Source organism: Panthera tigris, chromosome B4 (genome assembly GCF_018350195.1).
Source record: "Panthera tigris isolate Pti1 chromosome B4, P.tigris_Pti1_mat1.1, whole genome shotgun sequence".
Taxonomy (NCBI): domain Eukaryota; kingdom Metazoa; phylum Chordata; class Mammalia; order Carnivora; family Felidae; genus Panthera; species Panthera tigris.
This window is the reverse complement of record NC_056666.1, coordinates 74,785,576-74,801,346: the sequence shown is the minus strand read 5'-3', so window position 1 is coordinate 74,801,346 and position 15,771 is coordinate 74,785,576. Positions and strand designations below refer to the sequence as shown.

At 40.7% G+C, this 15,771-nt stretch overlaps 2 protein-coding genes across 2 annotated transcripts; both read right to left on the bottom strand.

Annotated features, from left to right (window-relative positions):
* Nucleotides 1–3,580: 3,580 nt before the first annotated feature.
* LOC102971822 (olfactory receptor 8S1-like) lies at nt 3,581–4,528 on the bottom strand. The gene has a single exon (XM_007072953.2). The coding sequence runs from the start codon at nt 4,511–4,513 to the stop codon at nt 3,590–3,592; it is 924 nt and encodes a 307-aa protein (XP_007073015.2). The 5' UTR covers nt 4,514–4,528; the 3' UTR covers nt 3,581–3,589.
* A 7,595-nt stretch (nt 4,529–12,123) lies between these two features.
* Nucleotides 12,124–13,127, bottom strand: LOC102960856 (olfactory receptor 8S1-like). The gene has a single exon (XM_007073076.2). The coding sequence runs from the start codon at nt 13,075–13,077 to the stop codon at nt 12,124–12,126; it is 954 nt and encodes a 317-aa protein (XP_007073138.1). The 5' UTR covers nt 13,078–13,127.
* Between the last annotated feature and the right edge of the window lie 2,644 nt (nt 13,128–15,771).

The window sequence follows — 15,771 nt, the reverse complement described above, 5'->3', positions numbered from 1 at the left end:
GAGACGCCCTTTGGAGACAACCATCAGGAAACTTTGAAAAAATAAGGATTTATTAAGAAGGAAAAAACAAAAACAAAAACAAGAGGCTCAAATGGTCAGTTATGGGCATGAACCAAGATCTCTTTATCTAATCATGTTTATTCAAGTTGCCTGGGCAACCAAAGCCTAAGTCAGACCCTTGCATTACAAAAGAGAAAAAATAACAGCTCTCAAGGCTTACCCTATAACAAGACCGAGGATGAAATCCAAAGCATGAATATGGAACAGTGGATGGATGGAAAGAACCCAAGTCATTGATGATTATTGAGCAACTCAACTAACTCTGGAACCATCCATCTCCAGACCTATTGCTAATTCAGTGATAAATCTTTTTACAGTTTATGTTATTGTTAATCAGATTTTGGTTACTTGAAGATGAAAGCATGCCTGATGAATACTTTCTCCGCTGATTTAAGCACCTCTTATGACATTTAGTTCAGTTTTGTTGCTTCGTTCATATGGGTTCTGAATGCTTATTGAGTTTAATCCTGAAGTTTTTATATTTCTCTCGCCATAGTGAATGGATATTTTTCTGGAAGATACATTTTTTTTGTTTAACTAATGTTGTGGATGTATAGAAAAACTACTGATTGCATGAATATTCCAAAGTTGTTTGCCTTTCTGAACTCTCTTAGAATACTAATAATTTCTCATTTCTTTTGTTTTTAGAGAGAGAGTGTGAGGCAGGGAGAGGGGCAGAGGGAGACAGAATTGTAAGCAGGTTCCATGCTCAGCGAGGAAAAGGACTCAGGGCTTGATCCCATGACTCTGGATCATGACCTGAGCCAAAATCAAGAGTCAGAAGCTCAACAAACTGAGCCACCCAAGAGCCCCAGTAATTTCTCATTTCTAATGAGATATCTTAGATTTCTAGGTAGATAATCATTAGCGACTCTGAATATTTGTGGATCCCTCCCATCCAAATTTGAATGTCATATTCTAATCTCGTTTCACTGTATTGGAGGGAAACTGCATAATTTTCTTAAGTAATATGAGTGGTGTTTCTTCTTCTTATTTTTTAAATGTTTACTTATTTTGAAAGAGGGAGAGAGAATCCCAAGCAAGCTCTGTGTTGTCAGCACAGAGCCTGACATGAGGCTCAAACTCATGAACCGATCATGACCTGAGCTGAAATCAAGAGTCAGGTGTTTAATCGACTTAGCCACCAGGCTCCCTGGTAGTATTGTTTCTTTTCTTCTCTTTGTATTTATTTATTTTTTTAAATGTTTATTTATTTTTGAGAGAGAGAGAGAGAGAGAATGGGGGAGGGGCAGAGAGAGAGGGGGACAGAGGATCTGAAGTGGGCTCTGCACTGACAGCAGAGAGCCTGATGCGGGGCTCAAACTCATGCACTAGGAGATCATGACCTGAGCCAAAGTCCAATGCTTCACTGACTAAGTCACTCAGGTGCCCCATGTTGTTTCTTTTATTAAACTGTAATTTCTTCAATCTGATATTATCTGTTATTATTTTGAAACATGTGGTTCAATACTGAATAATTTTAAATATGTTTTATTGAAAGAGAGAATCATAAGAGTTTTTATTATTAAATATTTGGGGTCACAATGATCGTAGAATTTTATTTTTATACCTGTTAAGAAGCTATTCAGGTGGAATAAGATTATTCTCATTCTAACCTATTGATTTGAGAAGTCAAACCAATAGCAAAATTTATTTGGTCATGATTATTATTTAGATTGCTATTCTTTCAGTATACTTTTGGATTCAATGGATTAATATTTAATTCAGAATTTTTGTCTATGTATTCATTAGGGGATGATAATTAAAAATTTTTTAAAGTTTTTATTTATTTATTCTGAGAGAGAGAGAGAGAGAGCGAGAGAGAGAGAGTAAGCAGGGGAGGGGCAGAGAGAGAGGGAGAGGGAGAATCCCAAGCAGATGCCATGCTGTTTGAGAAGAGCCAGATGCAGACTTGATCTCACGAACCATGAGAACATGACCTAAGCTAAAATCAAGAGTTGAGTGTTTAACTGACTGAGCCACCCAGGCGCCCCAGAGGATGATGATTTTTTTAGGTTTTGAATCAGAGTTGCTTTAGCTCTGAAAATGCATTGACAATTTTCCGTATTATTCTGTACTCTAAAAAATGCATATAACATTGAAGTTTGGACTCACCTGAAAAACTATCCCTGCTTGTTGCCCATTTGAGCTAATCCTTTGACTTTTTTTGTTTTTATACATCTAATGGCTCAATTTTCTTTTTCTTGAGTTACATATTCCTTAAAATTAGACAAAAGCCTGCTTTTCAAATTTATTGGGATGAATCTTAGTATTTCATTAAAATTTTTATTCTTTATGTCAATGTATTATTGATTTCTTTTTCTTTTTCTTTTTTCTTGAATATATTCTACAGAGTTATGTCAAATTTTATAGATTTAAAAAAATTTTTTAGTTTAATTTTTGAGAGAGAGAGAGAGAGAGGGAGAGAGAGAACAAGGGAGGGGCAGAGAGAGAGAGAATCACAAGCAGGCTCTGTCCTGCTAGTGCAGAGCCTGATGTGGGGCTCGAACTCACCAACTGTGAGTTTATGACCTGGGCCGAAATCAAGAGTTGGACACTTAACCGACTGAACCACCCAAGTGCTCCAGATTTTATGGATCTTTTTTGAATGACTAGAGCCTGGATTTATTTCTCAATTCTGTTTTTCTGTTTTTTGACTTATTAATTTGTGTTCTCAGTTCTTTTATTCTCCTTTGCTTATGTTAGGTTTTTTTATTTTTTAATGCTTGGATATGAGCTTTCAGAAACTTAATTTTTTTTCTTGTTTACTAATGAGTCAATATAAGGATAGATAAAGATAATGGTTGCACTGGCAATATTTTGTAACTTTAGTATATAATGTTCTCATGTTCATAATATTCTACATAGGGTTTTGATTGCAGTGTTAACAAAGGAGTTTTTTTCTTTTTACCCAAGTTTTGTTTAAAAAAACTTAAAAGTAGTTGGTATTTGCAAAAGTTATCTTCTGTGTAATAAGTTTCTCCCCCCCCCCCATTTTTAGAGAGAGAGAATGAGCATGAATGGGGGAGGAGCAGAGAGAGAGATGGAGAGAGAGAGTCCCAAGCAGGCTCTGTACTGTCAGTGTAGAGGCTGACGCAGGGCTCAAATTCACGAACTCCTGAGATCATGACATGAGCCTAAATCAAGAGTCAGATGCTTATTTGATTGAGCCACCCAGGTGCCCCATTCCTCCCTTGTTTTTAATTCTTTCTGCGACTCCTCAGTCAGATGCCGAATCTCCTGAAATGATCATCGTATCTTTTCAACCTAATTATTTTGTCTTATTGATCTGTTTTGTGGAAAATTGTCTTCGCGTTCTCTTCCAACCAACAGAGCAGCCTTTCCAAATGAGGAGCCCAAATCAAGAACTACTGCCTTTGAAGAACAGGCAAGCTCTGTTCAGACAAGCTCTAGAGTCTTTCTTCCAAATTATCTGACACTATGTGGGAAGAGGTGGGATCAAAAGAAGAATGCAACGGAACACGGTCTTTGTGATTTTTGCTTAGTAAGTGTGTCTTTGTTCACTACATTAGAAATATTTCCCCAGTGTCCTTCTCACAGCTGCCTTCACCTCTTTGTTCTTTAGGCTGTAGATGAGGGGATTCAGCAAGGGCGTGACTGCACTGTACTGCAAGGAGGAGAGCAAATCCAGGGAGGAACCCGAGGTGGGCATAAGATAGAGAATCAAACCTGAGCCAAAGAACAGGATCACTGCGATGAGGTGGGAGGAGCAGGTGGAGAAGGCCTTGCTTCTGCCTGAGGTGGAGCTGATGCTCAGGATGGTGGAGACAATACGGGTGTAGGAAAAGAAGATTGGGAGGAAGGTTCCCAGCCCATGCAGTAAGGTGGAGCAGATCAAGATGTCAATATTGATGGAAATATCAGAGCAAGACAGAGGGAAGAGGGAGGGCAGCTCACAGGTGTAGTGGTGGATGGTTTGGGCCTCACAGAAGTCCAGGTTAATAGCCAAAAGCACAATGACAAATGCATTGAGAGAGGCCAGGCCCCATGAGGCCAGCACCAACCCCATACAGAGCTGGTTGCTCATCACTTGGCCGTAGAGCAGAGGGTGGCAGATGGCGGCATAGCGGTCATAGGCCATCGCCGAGAGCAGAAAGGCTTCAGTCCCTGCGGTGAGAAACACGAAGAACACCTGAGCCAGGCAGCCCTCTACTGAGATGGTTTTCTTCTCAGACAGAAGGTCCTTCAGTAGCTTGGGCACAGTGACAGAAGAGAAGCAGAGGTCCAGGAAGGACAGGTTACTCAGGAAGAAGTACATGGGCGTGTGGAGGCGGGAATCGGTCCTGATCACCAGCAGCAGCATCAGATTCCCCATCATGGTCAGGAGGTAAATCCCCAGGAAGAGCCCGAAGAGCAGAGCCTGGATGTGGGGGTCGTCGGACAGCCCCGTGAGAATAAACTCGGTGATGATGCTGTGGTTCCTCCAGGCCATTTGTGGAGGGGATTTCCCTGGAATAAAATAGAAAGGGGGTGATATCACCTATGATTGTTCCCATTTTTTAGGGCATCATCATGTCTTCTTATACATCCCTCCCTCTCTGCTTTGCTTGACCTTGTGCTCAGTATCTCAAGGCTGCCCTCATTGTATCTCAGGAAGAGTTTTTATCCTTTCTTGTCTAGTATTCACGTACTTTAGAGAATTCCATTCTTGTTTCACAGGGATTTGCTGGATAAATAGTATTGCTGCCTTGCTTACACATTAATTGTTATTCAATTTTCACTGCATGCTCCAAAGTTCAGAAATCCTTACCATCTTGTTTCAAAAGCCATTTTATGACATATCTACAGCGAATGCTTTAAGCCTTTTCTCCTTTCTTCATTCTTCTTGTTCAAAATAATCCAAGACTTCTTACTTCCTAAACAGCACAATAAACTTTAATAGTATTTTTTTTTTTTTTTGTAGACAGAGTATATACAAAAAATCCTATTCGTTCTCACAGCCATTTTATGGGGTATTTTAGGCATAGAAATTTATCCCATGTTACCCCTGAGGAATATGATATTGAGCCCTGTTGAGAACAAGTAGGAGAGCCAGGAAATAGATTCTGTAGTTTTTTCCTAATTCTCATCCCAGCATCTAGAAACAAAGACCACTTTTCCTGCCTTGACATTCAGACTTCTTCCTCATTTGTCTGAATCTATCTTTTGGCCTTTTTCACCCCTTTTGATACTAGAAAGGTCTATTTATTTTTGTGTCTTCGATTACATTGTTCTGCTTTCACATGTTCTCCTTTATTCCACTGACCCAAATTTTCATGTGACTTCCAGCCTCCCCTCAAATCCTACTATTCCCAAGCTCAAGCTCATCTTAGACCCACGTCTAGGTTCCCTGTGTGCCTGGGCCAACACACTGCCAACAGTGCAGTGTTTACCTTGGTGTGACTTCAGCCAGATCCAGTGGTGGTGAAGCATAAACAGCTGGGGAATTTACTTTTGAGGATCCTGCATGGATAAAATTGTAAACACTGTTGAAAGCAAACATTTCACTCGGAATCTTCTCAAGTGAAGTGGAATGATAAGTGTGTTCTATGCTTATCAGAGATTTGGAGAGCAACAAGTTTTTGTGGGTAGGCTATCCTGAAAACTGTTTCCATTTTTCTGCTTTCACTCACAAGAGGGTACCTGACCACAGTGTCTTTGGGGAGTTCAGGGTCCCATCTAAGAAGACTGTAGCGTTTTTGAAAAAAGTATTTTTTATTAATGTGCTAACATCCACGTTTTGTGTGGATGAAGGTAGCAGCTATTTGTGTCATATGATTTTGGGATATCACAAAAAAGGAGCTCACCTTCCTCACCATCCTAAACAGCAACTCAAACTGATTACAGGGATTTCTTTAATGACCAAGGACAAAGTCTTCTATTCAATTCTAGATTGCATTCCAGGCATGAAAATAAATCAATTTTTAAAAAAATTTTTTTTTGACGTTTATTTATTTTTGAGACAGAGAGAGACAGAGCATGAAGGGGGGAGGGGCAGAGAGAGAAGGAGACACAGAATTGGAAGCAGGCTCCAGGCTCTGAGCCATCAGACCAGAGCCTGACGCGGGGCTCGAACTCACGGACCGCGAGATCGTGACCTGAGCTGAAGTCGGACGCTTAACCGACTGCGCTACCCAGGCGCCCCAATAAATCAATTTTTAAACAGGCAATGAGTATTTCATTCATTATTTAAAATGAAAGACATTGGCTTTATTTCATACTAACCTAAGAGAGACTCATGTCAGATTTACACGTGGGTGAGAACAAAGGACTGAAATCAAACAAGGGGTGGCTGAAAGGGTAAAATATGTAAATAAGAGGATTTCACAAGTGTTCTAGACAACCCTTGCCCACACTGGTTTTTGGATTTATTTGGAAAGAATAAGTGAATGAAGGATGTGTTTGGAAGGTCAGTTTCCAAGTGGCTTGAGGCTTCCTGGGGCTGGGTGCCATGTTCTGACCTTCTGTGCATGAGAAGTAATTTGAAAGGAGAGGAAGATATCAGTGCCGGAAGCAGGAGGGAGCCAAAGGTCAGTGTAACCCACTTGACACTGTTCTCATAGCTGTCCTCTCCAGTACTGTGTCACACTATTCACGTTGTCACAGTGGTGGCTAGATCTGAAGGTTGTTCTAATAATAGAAAAAAGTACGAATAGAGAAGTTCTGTGCAAGCAGGGGAATAAGTAGCTTCAGCAAGTCAGCATCTATTTCTGTTACCCTCATTTCATTTCAGGTGTCAGCTTTCTGCAATCTTTTGGGATCCTGATGCATAAAAGGATTTATGTCTAGGCTGTGAGATGTCCCTGTCACCAGTGTCATGAGGGAGCGAAGAGAGATCTTTCTGAGGTCGTGTCCAAGGCAGCTGGGACAAATGCAACATTTTCAGTAACAGAGACCTCAGGGGCCAATCTTGAGAAGGAGGTGGCCTACCAAGGAGTGGGAAGTTTCCACCACAAACTCAGGAAAGAGGAATGGGTTGAACAGGAGTCTCGGGATCTAGCACTAGTGGGATGTATCAGGAGGTTCTGGGAGATGGGGTCAAGGTGGAGAATGGTGAGCAAAATTAAAACACATATAGAACTTTCTAGGAAGAAAAAGTAGAGGGATATCAGATATGTTGGAGGATATTACCATGTTCCTGGCTTTTCCTGGAGGAGGCAGCTCCTGTGTGTTCCGGCGTTCCCGTTCAGGTAGACACATCATTGGTGAATTCTCCCCATAAGAGAACCTATGTCACCGGACTCTGACTATTGACAGAACAGATAGCTTTTTCTTCTTGTTGTCGGTGGATATTAGGCATCTGAATGGTTCAAACTTTAGGAACACTGAGGAGGCCAGAATATCAAGATTATTTCCTGAATACCTTAACATAGAGTGGTGTCATTCTACAGTGCAGGCCACTCTGTAGAAGGACAAGAACAATATCTATAAAGAAGCTCATATTTCCAACCAGCATATACTTCATTAAAACTTCCTCACATGATCTCAGATCTAGTAACCTGCCATCTCTTCGTTTACTTCCTCTGTGATTCTGAATACTATCTTAAAAATACTTCTTAAGTAAAGAAAAATCTAATAAAACCAATCAGAGGCTGTCTATGCTTATGCAGCCATGGGCTGGGTTTGGCACCCAGGGGAAGCTGGACCAATGCTTTGTATTCTCTGAAGTCTAGTCTGAAACCAAGTTCTGGACTTCCCAATTAACACACTTTCCAGTTGACTAGGAAGGTAAATAGTAAGAGGCACAGGGGAGTATTTGAAATTTCTGAATTAAAGCAATTATTTAAAGCCTAAAAGAACTTTTATTAAGCTGGTAGGGACTGGAGAAGGAAGGATAGGAAAAGGATTTTTAAATCTCTCTCTCTCTCTCTCTCTCTCTCTATATATATATATATATATATCCTCAACAAATGTTAGCCAAAAGGAATATATATATATATATATATATATATATATATATATATATATGATTGAGCCTTGTGTTGGGCTCAATGCTTGGCATGGAGCCTGCTTGGGATCCTCTCTCTCTCTCTGTCTCTCTCTTTTTCTCTTCCTCTGTCTCTCCCCAACTGGCACTTTCTTTTTCTCTCTCTAAAAAAGAAAGAAAGAAAGAGAGAAAGAAAGAAAATTTTTCCTTGAGAACTTTAAAGATTTACTCTCTGTGATTTTCAAATATGCAATACAGTATTATTAATTATAGTCACCAGGCTGTACATTGCATCCCTAGGACTTATTTACTTTATAACTGGAAGTTTGTACCTTTCGAGCACTTTCACCCATTTTTGCCTACCCTCCACCCCCTGGCCTCTGGCAACCACAGATCTGCTCTCTGTGAGTTTTTTTTTTAATTGGAATATATTTGACATATAACATTATGTAAATTTAAGATGAATAACATGTTAATTTTATTTTATTTTTTTTAATGTTTATTTATTTTTGAGAGAGACAGAGACAGAATGCGAGTGGGTTGGGACAGAGAGAGAGGGAGACACAGAATCTGAAACAGGCTCCAGGCTCTGAGCTGTCAGCACAGAGCCCGACGCGGGGCTCGAACTCAGGAGCTGCGAGATTATGACCTGCGCTGAAGTCGGACGCTCAACCGACTGAGCCACCCAAGCGCCCCCATGTTAATTTGATACATTTATATAATATGATTGCTATTGTAGTGATAATTAGCACCTCTGTCATGTTATATAATTATAATTTGTTTTTAGTGGTTGGAATAATCAGGTTCTAGTGTCTAAGCAAGTTTGATGATTATAATACAATATTGTTGCTTATATTTACTGTACTGTGCATTCGACCTCTAGGATTTATTTACTACTTGTTGCAAGGTTGTATCTTTAAATGAAATCTCTCCTATCTCCCCACCTCCCATCTTCTGGTAACCACCATTTATTCTGTTTTTATGAGTTTGGCTTTTTTAGATTCCATGTATAAGTGATACCATGTAGTACTTGTCTTTTTCTGTCTGACTTAGCATTAAGTGCTCAAGGTTCATCTATGTTGTTACAAATGGCAGGATGTCCTTCTTTTTTATGGCTGAATAATATTCCATTGTATACCTACACCACACCTTCCTTATCCCTTTATTTCTTGATGGGCTGTTAGATTGTTACCATATCTTAGCTATTATGAATGATGCTGCAATAAACACAGGATTGCATATATCTCTTTGATATCTTATTTTAATTTCCTTTGGGTGTACATGCAGAAGTGAAATGGCTGGATTATATGGTATACCTATTTTTAAAAAGTTTTTAATGTTTATTTTATTTTATTTTTATTTATTTATTTTTTTATAACGTTTATTTATTTTTTTTGAGACAGAGAGAGACAGAGCATGAACAGGGGAGGGGCAGAGAGAGAGGGAGACACAGAATCGGAAGCAGGCTCCAGGCTCTGAGCCATCAGCCCAGAGCCCGATGCGGGGCTCGAACCCACGGACCGTGAGATCGTGACCTGAGCCGAAGTCAGACGCTTAACTGACTGAGCCACCCAGGCGCCCCTTAATGTTTATTTTAATTTTTGAGAGAGAGGGAGAGAGAGAGAGACAGACAGAGCGTGAGCGGGGGAGGGGCAGAGAGAGAGGGAGACACAGAATCTGAAGCAGGCTCCAGGCTCCAAGCTATTAGCACAGAGCCCAATGTGGGGCCTGAACCAATGAACCATGAGATCATGACCTGATCCGAAGTCAGACGCTTAACCAACCAAGCCACCCGGGTGCCCCATGGTAGAACTATTTTTAATTTTTTTGAGGAATCTTCATATAGTTTTCCATAGTGGCCGAACCAGTTTATATTCCCACAACATAAATACCCCACATTTCATAATATCTACCAATAATGGCATCAGACCCTTTTCAAGGCTTAGTAAGAGCAGAACCTATGATGCGACCACTAGTTATTCCCAACCCCCTCCTTCCCTGGCTAAATAAAATGTTTGGGTTGGGAACAAATTGGGGAGGGTGTTCATTTCACTGGCCTTATTGGGAATTTAGTATTTGTGATGAGAAGTCGTTTCCTTCCTTTCTCATGGGGCAAGTAGGATTGCTTTTCTTTTGTGGAATCCAAATGAACGGGCTCTTAAGAGAAGAACTCACAAAAACAGAGAATGCCTGCAAGCGGAATATACTGTGATCTCATTCCTGTTAGACATCTGCTTCAGCAGTAGACTTGCTGATCTTTCCTCTATGCCTGTCTGAGCCAGAGAGAGAAGAATTGGAAAAGCTGACAGATGAGGTGGGGAAGGAAATGGAGATTGTACAGCACAGTTGAACTAAAGAAATGGAAAAAAAAAGTTTCATGTATATTTGCCATGGAATTGGCCCTGCCCAATAAATGGATTATGTTAAAATCTTGGGGTGCCTGGGTGGCTCAGTCGGTTAAGCATCCAACTCATGATTTCATCTCAGGTCATGATCTCATGGCTTTGTGAGATAGAGCCCCGTGTCAGGTTCTGTGCTGATGGTGTGGAGCCTGCTTGGGATTCTCTCTCACCACCCCCCTCTCTTACTCTCCCCTGCTTGCACTCTCTCTCTCTCTCAAAATAAATAAATAAACATTAAAAAAATAAAATTTTTATGTATAAGAGACATTAGAAGAAAATATACCTAAATATGGGTGATGGAATTATTTTTTGATAATCATCATCTTTTCTTTAATGTATCTGCTTTCTTATTATAACTTAAAAAATTGGAAATACAGATGTGTTATTAATTAGTGCATGATTCGGTACCTGATAATGTTTTATGATAACATGCTAATGAAAAAACAAAGTAAAATGGAACTGAAGTGTTTTAACCCATTCATCAAAATGATGCGGGGTTGTGGAGCACAGGTCAAGAAAGAATTCTTGAGACATTGTATGGTGCAACTTAGTAAGTTTATTTCGGCAGCATGGGGACGGGACCCATGGGCAGAAAAAGCTACACTTTTGCTGTGTGAGGCTGGTGGTTATCTGTTTAGAATCAAAGGGTAGAGGGCTTGCCGGGAGTATCAGATTACAAATTTCTTCGAATTTCTACTCACAAAACTACTTTTGCAAGATTCCTCTGGTGCTTATCATTCAGTTTGATATTAACTACCAGTAATATACAGGCAGTTGTGAGACCCTTAAAGAATGTAGCAATCAGCACATATTTGATCCTTATTGGAACTGCGCAGACTATAAATCAGCCTAAATCTGGGCTAAGCCTAAACATTTTCCTGCTTCTGTCCCTCATCAATAACATGCATTATTAGGTGTCTCAGTATTGCTGTACAGAAAATAACGTTGAATGAGTATAAATTACTACAGTTTAATCTATTTTGAGAAAAATCATAAATAGCATGGAAAAATTTCTCAGAAGATACACATGTGGTGAATTATGTAACACACACTGCGTATTTCATAAACCCATGCTAAAATACATGAAAAGGAAATTATTCCAGAACAATTGACTAAAATCCCTTGCATTCCCCAAGTAGGCTAGATGGAAAAAATAAAGCTTAAAGGAGGTGAATCGTAGCAGAGGTCTAAATTTTCCTGACTTACCCTAGAATGAGCCACATTTTCCCTCATGTTTCAACTCCGAAGTAACAATAGAGTTCTTGGTATCGCCCAAGTCACTGACCTGTCGCTTGTGCTGTCCAGAATTTTAGCAAGGGCTTGCCAACCAAAGCCCAAATGTCTCCACAGACCCCAAGTCTGTAACTGTTCTTTCCCCGCGGTTCAATGTTTTGGTGAAATCTCATGGTTTTCAGTGACTTTCTGTACATTTAATTCTAAAAAGTAACCCAATACACACACATTTTTAAACTCAGTGTCAATGAAACAATAGAGAAATAAATTATGATTAAAGAACTCTTTTAATCAAGGTGACTATATATTCCATTGATCTGCCTTTGAGCCGGATTTAATCTGAACCACCTTCTCCTACCCTGACCTCACCCTCAAGGTATCTTTGTGTCTCTTTCTTAAGCTTTTATGTGATACCTTTTAGCATCTAAAACAGTGGGCCATCAGAAGGTTTTAGTGTCAACCCACCAGATATCCTGAAGCCTGTAGTTCCTTCCTAATTCATCATCTCTTTGTAGCCTGATACTTATGCCATTGCAAACATTTCTCCAACATTCGTCTCAGAGCCGCCTTTACTTCTTTGTTTTTCAGGCTATAGATGAGGGGATTCACTAGGGGAGTGACTGTGCCATACTGTATGGAGAAGATGAGCTCCAGCGGCGAGCCTGAAGTTGGCACGAGATAACGAAGGAAAGCTGATCCATAGAAGAAGCTCACTGTGGTGAGGTGGGAGGAGCAGGTGGAGAAAGCCTTGCTTCTGCCTGTGGGGGAGCTGATGCTCAGGATGGTGGTTGCAACACGGGCATAAGAGAAGAAGATCAGGAAGAATGTACCAAAGCCATGCAAGAGTGTGGAAACAATCAGGACAGTGACATTGCTGAAGACATCCGAGCAGGACAAAGGAAAGAGAGAGGGTAGCTCACAGCTGTAGTGGGAGATCGTATGGGCTTCACAGAAGTTCAAGTTCATAGCCAGGGGGATGTTGATAACTGCATCCAGGAAACCCAGGCTCCATGAAGCCCATACCAACCTTACACACAGCTGGCTGCTCATCATCTGGCCATAGAGCAGAGGGTGGCAGATGGCAGCATAGCGGTCATAGGCCATGGCAGACAGCAGGAAAATTTCTGTTCCTCCAATGGCAAACACAAAGAAAGCTTGAATCAGGCAGCCCTCTTTTGAGATGATTTTCCTTTCAGACAGGAGGTTCTCCAGAAGCTTGGGCACAGTGACTGAAGAAAAGCAAAGATCCAGGAAGGAGAGATGACTCAGGAAATAATACATGGGTGTGTGGAGCTGGGAATCAGCTCTGATCACCAGCAGCATCGTCAGGTTCCCCATCACGGTCAGGAGGTAAATCCCCAGGAAGAGCACAAAGAGCGGCACCTGGACTTCGGGGTCAGCCGACAGCCCAAGGAGGATGAACTCAGTGATGGTGCTGTGGTTTCTCAAGGCCATCTAAAGAGCGTGTTTCCTAGAAGTAAATACAGGCATGGACTTGAAACTTCCCAATTACAGAGGTAAGGACCCACTTTTATGTGTATACTACTTCCTAATTATTTAGATTTCACGTATGCCCTTATTGACGATCTGGAATCCCTCCTTTCCCTTCTAGGGTTGGGTTCAAACTCACTGTGATATTTCCATATAGCTGTTATTCTACTTTATTTATTTATTTAAATGTTTCCTTAATGTTTATTTATTTTGAGAGACAGAGAATGAGTGGGGGGAGGGGCAGAGAGAGAGAGGGAGACACAGAATCCGAAGCAGGCTCGAAGCAGGCTCTGAGCTGTCAGCACAGAGACCTAGTCGAGGTTCGAACTCATGAACCGTGAGATCATGACCTGAGCCGAAGTCGGACGCTCAACCGACTGAGCCACCCAGGCGTCCAAGCGCCCCCACTGTTATTCTACTTTAAAGACAGCTGAGGATAGGGCACCTGGGTGGCTCAGCGGGTTGAGCGTCCGACTTCGGCTCAGGTCACGATCTCACGGTTCCTGAGTTGAACCCCGACTAGGGCTCTGTGCTGACAGCTCAGAGCCTGGAGCCTGTTTCAAATTCTGTGTCTTCCTCTCTTTCTGCCCCTCCCCTGCTCACACTTTGTTTATCTCTCCCTCAAAAATAAATAAACATTAAAAAAAATTTTTAAAGATGGCTGGGGGAATTTGCAAATTTGTTCAGACCTAGTTGATGACTAATTTATTCCGCCTCCTTCAACTGAGCACTGCTTTGTCAGCAGTATTCTGTGTGTGTTTTATGCATTGTAGCAGAGTTGCTAGGGGGATATTTCAACATTTGCCTCCTCTCCTCTATTCTCCAATCTGTTCTTGCCTCATTTCAAAACCCTCCTAGGATTCATAATTGCTTAGTAGCATCATTTTGTTTTTCTTCAACTTTTTACTGTTGATGATACACATTAACATATATTGTTAATTTGACCCTCTGGAACAAGATTAAAAAATGATTGTGTGTGTGTGTGAATTTTGGATGTGGGACAAAAGAATAAGGGAAATTATTGCTGACTCCTTTTTTGCAAACTGAAAAATGAGTATCATAAATTATGTAACTTGTCCAAGGCCATGACTTGTATACCTAGCCTTTCTTTCCTACAGTGACTTTCCTTTAAAGCCTGCCTTCAAATTCTCCATCATACATGGCATTTAGACATTAAAATTGGTCTTAACTGTTTTGGTCTCAATGCTGTGGACAGACAGGTGTACTTGTTCCTGAGCACCCACAGGAATAACTTTCTCTCAGCTTTTACTCGAACATCTCTACTGGAAATGCCTTTTAGGTAATTAATTAAAATCTTATTTATTGTTTTACTCCCATCTTAATTTTGACCTGTTCTTGAGATCCTTTGTGATCATTTGCTTCTTTGAACTCCCACAGTACATAATGATAATAAAAAATAGCTATATATATATATATATATATATATATATTTTTTTTTTTTTTTAATCGAGGGCCTAATATGTCCTTGGCACTCTTAAAATTGTGACATTTTTCTCATTTAATTTCACAATTAAATGAGAATTCATTTCACAATTCTGGATAGGTCATTCTATACTAATTTTTCAAATCTAGAATCAGGAGTATGTGAGTGTTTTGCCTTCCCCGAGTGAATGAGTGTCTACATCAGGACTTCACCCGGGTCTTCATTATTCTCATCTGGCACCTCTGCCTCCCTGTTTCTTGCCAATTTCTTAAGGACGCTAGCTCTCATCTGGTGGCAGCCTTGGAAGTGCTCCTTAAAGCACTTCTTAAAGAAAGGTCTACCTTAAAGAAAGAACCTAACATTCAGCTGTGAAGGATGCAGTTAACTGACAGCACCCAGTTGCAGGACCTTTGAGATTAACCACAGCTTTAGCAGAGGCCAAACTGTTTGCAGGGAGGCAGTGAATGAGCATGCCTTCTCTACGAGGAGGTCGAGGAGGTCGTTGCTCTGATCTCCCACTGGCTTGGATGAATATTTGTCAGATCCGCACTGCAGTCTGAAGCTCTCCTAGACAATTCTGTTGGTCTTCCCTCTTTCCCATCGCCGGTGTCACATCTGAATCACAGTCTGAAGGCTTTTCTGACCCAATCCTGATTCCTCCTCTTTATCTTTCACAGGCCCTGCCCCATAAAACTTCATGTAATCCTCACCATCTGCTTCAGGTGAGGAGGATCTCACCTGATATGCTTCCACTCTGTGCTAAGTCATTAACTCACCATAAACAACTCTATTCATTTTATGACATTGCTGAATCACCATCTTATTTTGGCAGTTAGTGGTTCGAATATTTATGTCATTTTATTTCTTTTTCTCCTCCCCCCACCAGACAATGACACTATATAGTTCTTTGATGAGGGTAATTATGCTCTAAATTACTTGGTATCTCTATATCATAGTACTTGGCCCAATGAGAAGCACATACGGTGGATCTTTTAGCAGTTGTTGTTGGATGAAAAAAGAAAGCCATGAAGTGAATTGGATAGACTCGTTAGCTAATCTTCTTTAGAAAAATTTTCAGACCTGTAAGCTTGATGAGGATCCAGCAATAAGAAGACAACAGAGGGGGAAGCAAAGAAATGGTACATGTGTATATGTGTGTTTGCAGTGCGTGTATAGATTGTCTCAGTTTTGAGCAACTGTTGGTGTACCTAACA

Excerpts from the sequence above, each read along its gene's own strand:
- LOC102971822 (XM_007072953.2), bottom strand. The coding sequence starts at position 4,513 with ATGGCCTGGAGGAACCACAGCATCATCACCGAGTTTATTCTCACGGGG.
- LOC102960856 (XM_007073076.2), bottom strand. The coding sequence starts at position 13,077 with ATGGCCTTGAGAAACCACAGCACCATCACTGAGTTCATCCTCCTTGGG.